The 12,473-nt window shown below is 41.2% G+C and overlaps 1 protein-coding gene across 9 annotated transcripts in view; it reads left to right on the forward strand.

Moving 5' to 3' along the window:
* Window positions 1-12,473, forward strand: part of LOC110521707 (volume-regulated anion channel subunit LRRC8C) — a 32,326-nt gene that overhangs the window by 10,591 nt on the left and 9,262 nt on the right. For 4 of the 9 annotated variants that reach the window (XM_036968914.1, XM_021599494.2, XM_021599497.2 and 1 more), the window contains one exon: window positions 4,035-4,180. The exons of 1 other annotated variant lie outside the window; for it this stretch is intronic. In XM_036968914.1, the coding sequence (XP_036824809.1) occupies window positions 4,043-4,180 (138 nt within the window). In that variant the 5' untranslated portion in view covers window positions 4,035-4,042. Of the gene's footprint in view, window positions 1-4,034; window positions 4,181-12,473 lie in introns of those variants that run through there. 4 more of the 9 variants (XM_021599496.2, XM_036968913.1, XM_021599495.2 and 1 more) reach the window with 2 other exon arrangements.

The raw sequence follows: 12,473 nt of genomic DNA on the forward strand, positions 1-12,473 counted from the left end.
AGTTACATGGACTCACTCTGTGACATACTTTATGAACGACTAACCCTTGTGCTGTCCCCAATTACATACATCTCTTAGGTCTCTCAGTCAAGTATGGAACAATTTCATTGATTTTGCTGAGTTACAGTTCATATGAGGAAGTCACTCAATTGAAATAAATTAATTAGACCCTAATCTCTGGATTTTACATGACTGGGAATACAGGACCCCCCCCCCACACACACAAAACAAATAGGGCTCACAATGGACCTTATGGTCTCATCACTGTATTTTTGGGCATTCAAATTGCATTTGATAAAATGCAACTGTGTTCATTGTCTGTAGCTTAAAGCTGCCCATACCATAACCCCACAGCCAGCATGGGGGAGTCTCTTCACAATGTTTCAGCAAACCACTCGCCCACACAACGCCAAGCATGTAGTCGGCGGTTGTGAGGCCGGTTCGACGTACTGCCAAATTCTTTCAAATTACTTTGGAGGCGACTTGTGGTAGAGAAATGAACATTCCATTTTCTGGAAACAGCTTTGGTGGGCATTCCTGCAGTCAGCATGCCAATTTTATGCTCCCGCAACTTGGCACATCTGTGGCATTGTGACACAACTGCATATTTTAGTGGCCTTTTATTGTCCACAGCACAAGGTGCACTTGTGTAATGATCATGCTGTTTAATCAGCCTCTTGATATGCCACACCTGTCAGGTGGATGGATTGGCAAAAGAGAAATGCTCACTAACAAAGAATGTAAATATGTGCAATTTGAGAATATTTTTGTGCAGGTTCAACATTTCTGGGATCTTTTATTTCAGCTCATGAAACATGGGACCAACACTACATGTTGTGTTTATATTTTTGTTCAGTGTACAAAGACCAGGAAGCTTTTTGAAAACCTCATAAAAAAGGGCAGTGATTGGTAGATGGGTAACCATAACAAATCAGACATTGAATATCTCTAAGCATGGTCAATTATAATAATTATGCTGTGGATAATGTATTAAACAACACAGACACATCAAAGATAGTTGTCCTTCTGAACTGAGCTGCAGGACCGGAAGGAAACTGCTCAGGGATGTTACTATGGGGTCACTGATCTGAAAATGGCTACAGAGTTTATTGGCCATAATGGGAGAACTGAGGATGGCTCAACAACATTGTGGTGACTCCACAATAATGACCTAAATGACAGAGCGAAAAGAATACAAATATACATACAAATATTCCATAACATGCATTTTGGGGGCAAATCCAACAGATATTTAAGTAACTGCCTCCTTATTTTCAAGCATGGTGGATTCTGCATCATGGTAAGGGTATGCTTGACATCTGTAAATACTGGAGTTTTTCAGGATAAAAAAAAAATTATGGCGCTAAGCACAGGCAAAATCTTGGAAGAAAGCCTGCTTCATTCCACTTTACACCAGAGACTGGGAGAGGAATTCACCTTTCGGCAGGACAATAACCTACAACAAGGTCAGATCTACACTGGAGTTGCTTACCAAGAAGACAGTGTGTGTGTTCCTGAGTGCCCAAGTAAACATGTTGACTTAAGTCTGCTTGAAAATATATGGCAAGACTTAAATGTCTGTCTAGCCATGTTCCAACATATTGAAGAATTTTCAAAAGATTAATGGACAAATATTGTACCATCCAGATTTGCAAAGCTCTTATAGTCTTACCCAAGAAGACCCACAACTGTAATCAATGGCAATGGTGTTTCTAACATGTATTGAGTCAGGGAGCTGAATACTAATGCAATTACTATTTTAGTTATGTTAAAGGACAATCTGAAAAAAATGAAAATGTTCACTCAAATTGTTTTGGCAAAGATGAGTCAGTAGTAAATGCTAAACTTTATTTTGTATGGATGATAAATGTAGGCCTACTCTGTTTTTGCCAGGCAAAACTGGAGGGGGAAAAAACCCAGTTATTTTTGGTCAGTAATCTGGATTGTAATCTGGTCCGCCTTTGCTTGCCAATGCTGATTGGTCATTGGTTAACAATCAAGATGTGCAAGTATTTGGTTCTGAAGTATAGATGAGAATTTAATGACTACTTGCTGGCAGCGGGTTCAGAATGACAATGACAATTGTATACAAAAAACATTTTTTGGGAAATTGTACTATCAGGGCATTTTGCAGAGCACATGCCCCTTCCAGTCTACAAAGGTAGTGCCTGATCTGTGCCTGTTCCCATGGCCTTATTATTGTTTACTGTGTGCAGTGGAAGCCCTTTTGGTCACTGTACATTGCCCTGCTGGCCATCACTGTTAGCCTTGCAAATTATAGTTTACCTGAATGCCTTGTATTGTGCCTTGCCTACAAAACCCTGGCCTAGCCTATAGCGTGCTAGCCCACTGCTATGTTTATATTGAGTGCTATGTTTAGCCTATTCTACATACTCTCTGTTTGTTTTATTAGAGAAACCACTATCACTTCTACTAGTCCCCTCTTGCTATGTTGGTGTGTCTTAAAGCGGCAATATGTAAGATGTTGGTTATAGATATGTCATTCTCATTGAAAGCAAGTCTAAGAAGATGTAGCTAATATTCTAATAGTTCTATGTGAGTTATTTCTGTTCTTAAGTTTTGCATCAAACAGCTGAAAATACTTTATTTTTGATTATGGAAAATAAATATCACTGCGGTTTAGACACTTCTTGCTTTAGTCACACAAACTGAAATGAGGCTATTAGAATTTTAGCAACCAGGAAGTGGTGGAGCGATTTTCTGCATAGTGCATCTTTAAGTGTTTGCAATAAAGAGTTTTCTATACATCCGTCTCCTATTAGTCATTGCCACACCTAAGAGGCGCCAGTACGATTCTACCTATATTTAACTGGCACCTCTTTCAGAGACCACCACCAGTTGGTGGTGCTTTTTTTCAATCCGGGATAGTAAAGTCATTGTAGACATGATAGACATATGTTTATAAGGCCTTGATGATGCTAAAGCATTGCTCCATTTTACATTCTCTCGTGGCCAGATCACCATTAACATAATTTGTACTGTGGGATAACAAGCAGCAGTAATTGTTGGGTTTTTCGTCAATGGTTATTTGGAGAAATCACGATATTACAGGTGTTAGCGTCTTTCAAATTTCGGAAGGGGAGGGTACATTTCGGCCATTAACTTGCAAATAGAGAGGGTGGATGGAGCTCCTCGTGCCGGTTCCGCTCCTCGTTCTAGCATCTCGTCATCTCTTCTCTCACGTATGGATCCAGAACTTAATCAAGCAGGAGACCAATCATGTGAGACTTAAATCTGGGTTAACTGAGATTACTCCATATATTATGCTGCTTTAGACTGATTCAGTTATCCATCCTAACAGACAGATTGTTTTGTCTATGCCAGCCACGAAATTGATCTTAACCAACTGCCAAAAGTGAGGCTTTCCTCTGTGTATTGGTACATCAAACCAGTGAGTTTTTTGTTGTTGTACATTCAAATCTTTAACCGTATCACAAAGGGAATTATACACCATTAGTTACAATAGTTTTTTTTGTCATGTTTGACAGCACGATAGGAAGCAGTTGAAATCCATCAAACCTCACACTGAAAGGAAACTTTGATTCACAGTTCCAGTGAAAGGCCTGTCGTATGATCCTAATTGAATGTAAAACAAACATGGCCATATTGGGGCCTGCTGTATTTTGGCAGGGCTGGTTTGTTTGACAAACAATAGACAGAGTGGTTGTACGGAAGGCAATGCTTAACGTCAACTTCAATCCTAGTGTTGTCTTGTGAAGGATTTCCCCCTGCATTGTCAACTAGTCTGGAAGCTGGACATATTGAACCTATATGGTGGGCATCCTCCAGGAATGTGACAAGGGGATTTAAATGGAGGCTTAAGGCCTGTTTTTCAACCAAAAGGCAGGCCTGCCACTTGCTCTAAAGCTAAGGGAAGGGGATGGAGAAATGTCACCACACCACAAATTCATAAATGCAGTTATGTTTGTAATAACTGGCACATATAAGGACTAAACATATTTTGAAGCTATCCATTGTTTATAAACAACCCCTACATTTAATCTCTGTCCCAGCAGGAGCCATGATTCCTGTGACGGAGTTCCGACAGTTTTCGGAACAGCAGCCACAGTTCCGGGTTCTGAAGCCCTGGTGGGATGTGTTCACAGACTACCTCTCTGTGGTCATGCTAATGATCGGAGTGTTCGGATGCACCTTACAGGTCAGTAACATCCAACAGCTTCAAAAGCTCTTCCATAAAAAGCCTGACTATCTATGAACAAACTATTGTTCCTAAGGGGTGCATACATGTTCTAAACATTTTAAAGCATAAGCCTATACCCAGGGGGCAAAACTGAGAAAGTTTTACTATTGTAGTTCAGTCTGCCTTCTGTTCTGTGTACAGAACAGTCATATTTTATTTTATATTTTGTTTCTTTTAAACTATAATACCAGTCAAAAGTTTGGACACGCCTACTCATTCAAGGGTTTTTATTTGTACTATTTTCTACATTGTAGAATAATAGTGAAGATCACATTAATAACACATCTGCAGCACTCCATCACGCTCCTTCTTGGTCAATAGCCCTTACACAGCCTGGCAGTGTTGGGTCATTGTCCTGTTGAAAAACAAATGATAGTCCCACTAAGTGCAAACCAGATGGGATGGCATATTGCTGCAGATTGGAACCAAAAATCTCAAATTTGGATTCATAAGACCAAAGGACAGATTTCCATCAGTCAAATGTGCATTGCTTGTGTTTCTTGGTCCACGCAAGTGTCTTCTTCTATTGGTGTCCTTTAGTAGTGGTTTCTTTGCAGCCATTGTACAATAAAGGCCTGATACAGTCTCACCTGAACAGTCGATGTTGAGATGTGTCTGTTACTAATCTTGAACTATGAAGAATTTATTTGGGCTACAATTTCTGAGGCTGGTAACTCTAGTGAACTTCTCCTCTGAAGCAGAGGTAACTCAGAAATGGAAGACCCAGTGGCAGTCCTCATGAGAGCCAGTTTCATCATAGAGCTTGATGATTTTTGCAACTGCACTTGAAGAAATGTAATTTTCCGGATTGACTGACCTTCATGTCTTAAAGTAATAATTGACTGTTGTTTCTCTTTGCTTATTTGAGGTGTCCTTGCCATAATATGGACTTGGTTGTTTACCAAATAGGGCTATTTTCTGTATACCACCCCTACCTTGTCACAACACAACTGATTGGCTAAAACACATTAAGAAGGTAAGAAATTCCACAAATGAACTTTTAACAAGGCACACCTGTTATTGAAAGTGTTATTGAAAGTGCAAAGCCGTCAAGGCAAAGGGTGGCTACTTTGAAGAATCTCAAATATATCAAATATATTTTTGTTTTTTTCGTCCATATGTGTTATTTCATAGTTCTGATGCCATCACTATTATTCTACAATGTAGAAAATAGTCCAAGTAAAGAAACCCTGGAATGAGTAGGTGTGTCCTAACTTTTGACTGGTACTGTATGTATCAACTCACCTCAACCACTCCAGTACCCCTGTACATTGAATGAGGTACTGGCGCTGACCCATATATTCTTGCATTCTCGTGTTCTTTAATGCTCATCGTAGTCCTATTCCAAAAACGAAATATAATAATAAAAAATGTATACAGCTCTGGAAAAAATTAAGGGACCACTGCAAAATTATCAGTTTCTCTGATTTTACTATTTATAGTTATGTGTTTGGGTAGAATTAGATTTTTTTTAAATATGTTTTTATTCTATAAACTATTGGCAACATTTCTCCCCAAAAGAAATAATCATCAGAGTTGGGGAATGAGGCAATTAAGGTAATATGTACATGTAGGTAGAGTTATTAATGTGACTATGCATAGATGATAACAGATTAGCAGCAGGGGGGCAATGCAAATAGTCTGGGTAGCCATTTGTTTAGCTGTTCAGGAGTCTTATGGCTTGGGGGTAGAAGCTGGTTAGAAGCCTCTTTGACCTAGACTTGGTGCTCCAGTACCACTTGCCGTGCGGAAGCAGACAGAAGTCTATGACTAGGGTGGCTTAAGTCTCGATGTCGCAGCTGTAAAACCTTTTGAGGATCTGAGGACCCATGACGAATCTTTTCAGTTCCTGAGGGTGAATGGGTTTTGTCGTGCCCTCTTCATGACTGTCTTGATGTGCTTGGACCATGTTAGTTTGTTGGTGATGTGGATGCCAAGGAACCTAACCTGCTCCACTACAGCCCCGTCGATGAGAATGGGGGCGTGCTCGGTCCTCCTTTTCCTATAGTCCACAATCGTCTCCTTTGTCTTGATCACGTTGAGGGAGAGATTGTTGTCCTTGCACCACACGGTCAGGACTCTGAGCTCCTCCCTATAGGCTGTCTTATTGTTGTCTGCAAACTTAATAATGGTGTTGGAGTCGTGCCTGAACGTGCATGAGTGAACAGGGAGTACAGGAGGGGACTGAGCATGCACCCCTGAGGGGCCCCTGTGTTGAGGGTCAGTGTGGTGGATGTGTTGTTACCTACCCTTGCCAACTGGGTACGGCCCGTCAGGAAGTCCAGGATCCAGGGAAGTGTTTAGTTCCAGGGTCCTTAGCTTAGTGATGCTCTTTTTTGGGCACTATGGTGTTGAGCACTGAGCTGTAGTCAATGAATAGTATTCCCACATAGGTGTTCTTTTTTGTCCAGGAGTGAAAGGGCAGTGTGGAGTGCAATAGAGATTGCATCTGTGGATCTCTTGGGCGGTATGCAAATTGGAGTGGGTCTAGGGTTTCTGGGATAATGTTGTTGATGTGAGCCATAACCAGCCTTTCAGAGCATTTCATGGTTACAGACGTGAGTGCTACGTTTCGGAAGTCATTTAGGCAGGTTACCTTCATGTTCTTGGGCACGGACTATGGTGGTGTGCTTGAAACATGTTGGTATTACAGAGTCAGTCAGGGAGAGGTTGAAAATGTCAGTGAAGACACTTGCCAGTTGGTCAGCACATGCTCTGAGTACACGTCCTGGTAATCCGTCCAGCCCTGATCCTTGTGAATGTTGACCTGTTTAAAGGTCTTACTCACATCGGCTGCGGAGAGCGTGATCAGTCGTCTGGAACAGCTGATGCTCTCATGCATGTTTCAGTGTTACTTGCCTCAAAGCGAGCATATAAGTTATTTATGTCACTGGTAGGCTTGTGTCACTAGGCAGCTCTCGGCTGTGGTTCCCTTTGTCGTCTGTAATAGTTTGATGCTCGACGGGTTTGGCAGGGCTTGTAGAGACGGTTTAGTATGATTTGATCTTAGTCCTGTATTGACGCTTTGCCTGTTTGATGGTTCGTCGGAAGGCATTGCGGGATTTCTTATAAGCCTCTGGGTTCTGCTCCTTGAAAGTGGCAGCTCTACCTTTTAGCTCAGTGTGAATGTTGCCTGTAATCCATGGCTTCTGGTTGGGGTATGTACGTACAATCACTGTGGGAACAACGTCATCTATGCACCAGTAACTGATGTGGTGTACTCCGCAATGCCATCGGAAGAATCCCGGAACATTTTCCAGTCTGTGCTAGCAAAGCAGTCATGTAGTTTAGCATATGCTTCATCTGACCACTTTTTTATAGACTGAGTCACTGGTGCTTCCTGCTTTCATTTTTACTTGTAATCAGGAGAATATAATTATGGTCAGATTTACCAAATGGAGGGCATTGTATGCATCTATGGGTGGAGTAAAGGTGGTCCAGAGTAAAAAATAAATAAATACATGTTTTAATATATGTTAGATTTTTTTCCCCCTCTGGTTTAACATGCTGATAGAAATTAGGTAAGACTGATTTAAGTTTCCCTGCATTAAAGTCCTTGGCCACTAGGAGCGCCGCCTCTGGATGAGCGTTTCCTGTTTGCTTAAGGCGGAATAGAGCTCATTGAGTGCGGTCGTTGTGCCAGTATCGGTCTGTGGTGGCATGTAGACAGCTACAAAAATACAGAAACTCTCTAGGTAGGTGGTGTGGTCTACAGCTTATCATGCGATACTCTAGCTCAGGCGAGCAAAACCTTGACTTCCTTAGATATTGTGCACCAGCTGTTTACAAATAAATAAGATACAGTAAGTCATTAGGGACACCAAGCTCTAGAACTTTATGTCCTGTCCTGCAGTGACAAACAGCCCGGTGTTGGGTTCAAGTAAGTTGCAGTCTGGCGGGAGTATACAAACGGAAAGGAAATAAATTCCTGCATAACACACACACACTGCACCACGCCAAAAATGTCCTCCTGCCTTCCCCACCCGCTCTTTATAAACACTTGGGATTTGTCCCAAATGGCACCCTATTTCATATAGTGCATTGATCAAAAATAGTGCACTAAATAGGGAATTTTGGATGCCATTTGAGATGTAGTCATGATTCATGTGCCCCATGGCCTGTCACTTCAATGTTCTTCATCACTCAGACCAGCTGGAGAGGGTGGAGCTCGATTTGCTGATTCTTGGGCTGCTTTCCAAAGGAACCCAATTCCCTACATTGTGCACTAATTTGGACCAGGGCCCATAGGGGCTACATCTCTGTATAAACCTGTGTAGATTATGACTAATCATTTTTTGAAACCCCAAACACCACTGACAGGAACTATTTATTAGGGTGGGAATATCCCCTGTTGTCCCTTGAGCCGAGGGAGGGGTCTCTACGAAAGACAGAATGAGTGTTTAGAAATGGTTGCTTTCACAAATGGTAAAAACCAGCCTGGCCTCAGAAATACGAAACATACTTTTGGTCATGTAGTGTATGTATAGTATGTGGACACCTGCTCGTCGAACATCTCATTCCAAAATCATGAGCATTAATATGGACTTCGTCCTCGTTTGTTTCTATAACAGCCCCCACTCTTCTGGGAAGGCTTTCCTCTAGATGTTGGAACATTGCTACGGGGATTTGCTTCCATTCAGCCACAAGCATTATTGAGGTTGGAACTGATGTTGGGCAATTAGCTTTAAACCACTGCAGACAACGCTTGGCATTGTGCATGGTGATCTTAAGCTTGTGTGCCGCTGCTCGGCCATGGAAACCCATTTCATGAATCTCCTGATGAATAGTTATTGTGCTTACGTTGCTTCGCAAGACAGTTTGGAAGCAGGTGTAGTGAAACTATTTTTGTGCGCTACGCTCTTCAGCACTTGGCTGTCCCATTCTGTGAGCTTGTGTGGTCTACCACTTTGCGGCTGATCCGTTGTTGCTCCTAGACATTTTCACATCACAATAACAGCACTTAGAGCTGCCTCAGGCATCTGGATCAGGACAGAAATCTAACGTACTGACTTGTTGGAAAGGTGGCATCCTATGACGATGCCATGTTGAACGTCACGGAGCTCTTCAGTAAGTCCATTCTACTGCCAATGTTTGTCTATGGAGATTGCATGGCAGTGTGCTTGGTTTTATATACCCGTCACCATGCATGTGGCTGAAGTAGCTGAATCTGCTCATTTGAAGGGGTGTCCACCATACTTTTGTTTATATAGTGTATTAGTGAGAACCTCCAAGATGTATGATATCTACCAATGATCTAGCTACTGTACTTTAGACAAACTACAGTAGGGAGGTTGGTCGGGGATCATGGGTGGGCATATACCACGACCGTCTAGCAAACCAAAGGTTGCGTGTTGGAGTCACTAGGATTTTTATCTAACCCTTATTCTAACTTTAACCGAATTCAGCTAACCTGCTATGCAAATTATCCTAACTTTGGTCATTTTTGTTATCCTAACCTTTTACCTTAATTATCCTAACCTTCGTCATTAATTCTCCAAACCACTAATGTAATTCTCTCCGTAGCTCTCCTTTTGTTGTTAAGATGCAACAAGCAACCAGGTCTCAGAGAAAGATGTATAATACTGTACGTCCTCCAAGCCATATTATCTCATTCTTATATTACTTAATTCCTTTTATTTTGGGGGAATTGCAATTTTTTAATTTTTTATTGTTGGGTATTACTGCACTGTTGGAGCCAGGAACATAAGCATTTCCCTACACCCGTGATCTGCCAAATATGTACAGTAGTAGTCAAAAGTTTGGACACCTTCTCATTCAAAAGTTGTTCTTTATTTTGACTATTTTCTACATTGTAGAATAATAGTGAAGACATCAACTCTTAAGTAACACATGGAATCATATAGTAACCAAAAAAGTGTTAAACAAATCAAAATATATTTTAGATTCTTCAAAGTAGGAACCCTTTGTCTTGATGATTGCCAAGAGTGTGTAAAGCTTTCTCTCAACCAGCTTCATGAGGAATGCTTTTCCAACAGCCTTGAAGGAGTTCCCACATATGCTGAGTACTGGTTGGCTGCTTTTCTTACACTCTGCATCCCAATTGGGTTGAGTTCGGGTGATTGTGGAGGCCAGATCATCTGATGCAGTACTCATCACGCTACTTCACAGCCTGGAGGTGTGTTTTGGGTCATTGTTCTCTTGAAAAACAAATGATACGCCATCCCATCTGGTTTGGACTATCGCTGCAGAATGCTGTGGTAGCCATGCTTTTTAAGTGTGATTTGAATTCTAAATAAATTACTAACAGTGTCACCAGGAAAGCACCATAATATCTCCTCCTTCATGGTGGGAAACACACATGCGGAGATCATCCGTTCACCTATTCTAAGTCTCACAAAGACTTGGTGGTTGGAACCAAAAATCACATTTGGATTCATCAGACCATAGGACATATTTCCACCAGTGTCATGTCCATTGCTCATATTTCTTGGTCCAACAAGTCTTCTTCTTATTGGTGTCCTTTAGTAGTGGTTTCTTTGCAGCAATTTGACCATGATGTCCTGAACAGTTGACGTTGTCTGTTACTTGAACTCTGAATAATTTATTTGGGCTGCAATCTGAGGTGCAGTTAATTGATGATTTCTGAGGCTGGTAACTCTAATGAACTTATCCTCTGCAGCAGAGGTACCTCTGGCTCTTCCTTTCCTGTGGTGGTCCTCATGAGAGCCAGTTTCATCATAGCGCTTGATGGTTTTTGTAACTGCACTTGAAGAAACGTTCAAAGTTCTTAGTGTTCTGCGTTGACTGACCTTCACGTCTTAAAGTAATGATGAACTATTGTTTCTCTTTGCTTATTTGAGCTGTTCTTGCCATTATTTGGACTTAGCCCTATTTGGTAAAAGACCATCTTCTGTATACCAACTCTGCCTTGTCATAACACAACTAATTGGCTCAAATGCATTAAGATAAAGAAATTCCACATATTAACAACACCTGTTAATTGAAATGCATTCCAGGTGACTACCTCATGAAGCTGGTTGAGAGAATGCCAAGAGTGTGCAAAGCTGTCATCAAGGTAAAGGGTGGCTACTTAGAATCTCAAATTCAAATATATTTGAATTTAACACTTTTTTTGATAACACAAATGGAATCATGTAGCAATTTCATAGTTATGTCTTCACTATTATTCTACAATGTAGAAACTAGTAAAAATGAAAGAAAAACCCTTGAATGAGTAGGTGTCCAAACTTTTTACTGGTACTGTATTTGTGACAAATAACATATGATCAGTTAAGTCATCCAATTTGGATGCTATTGTATGACCGGCTAAGATATATAATACTATACGTCCTGTAATTTGTATGACATTGTACGATCACTATTCCATTCATAATGTAATCTATCATACTAAATGGAGGGAACATATTTACTTACCAAATGCTAAGAATTTCCCTGAGACAAGGTTGACAAAACACCACCCATCCGATGACTTCCGAGAACTGCAGCCTTGTCAAAGCAGACTGTTTTTTATTTATTTATTTTTTACTAGCCCTAATTAATACATTTCCTGTCTCAGTTTAGAATCGTGGGGGAAACACTGGCCCTGCCAAAGGGGAAACATTTTTTTTTAAACCGAGAGTAGCTCATGTATAGCTCTACATACCAGCTACCACATATAGGGAAAGGGAGAAAGCTGAAGGGGGGATATATAGAGGGAGAGCGAGGGCGAACAAGACAAGCGAAGCGGAAGAGAAAGAGAGCTGAGGGGCACAGAGAAAGGGAGTGTGAAACAGAGTACATGAGGGAGTAAGAGGGGGACAGAAAGGAGGGTGTAGAATTCTCCTAATCCTCTCTAGAGACTGTACTTAGGGAGTGAACGTTATTTATAATAAGGGATTCATGGAGAAAATTTGACCTCTCTGAAATGTAAACGGATGGCCCTCCCTTCAGCAAAGTATTTTTGACCTAAATTCTCCCTTAACGCTAAAAAAAAACCAAGTGACCCTCCCCTATACCCAAAATTATTAAAACAAAGTGGATAGCAGAACATGTTTACCCTCACTACTTGGACAGACCAGAGCCTTATATATGCAGTTTTAGAAACTGTTCTTCATCCTGTAAGCATTAGATGACGACAAAGGAATTTTGATGCAGATGGCTACGGGCCAGAAGGCTCACAGAGCACCGTGGTCTGACAAAAGTAAGGGTATAAAGATCTCCTTTATAGCTAAAGCTTTGCATGCATTTTTTTTTAATACCACACAACCTTTCCACCCCAGACAGAGTAGGC

The sequence above is a fragment of the Oncorhynchus mykiss genome, chromosome 30, assembly GCF_013265735.2.
Source record: "Oncorhynchus mykiss isolate Arlee chromosome 30, USDA_OmykA_1.1, whole genome shotgun sequence".
NCBI classification, from domain to species: Eukaryota; Metazoa; Chordata; class Actinopteri; order Salmoniformes; family Salmonidae; genus Oncorhynchus; species Oncorhynchus mykiss.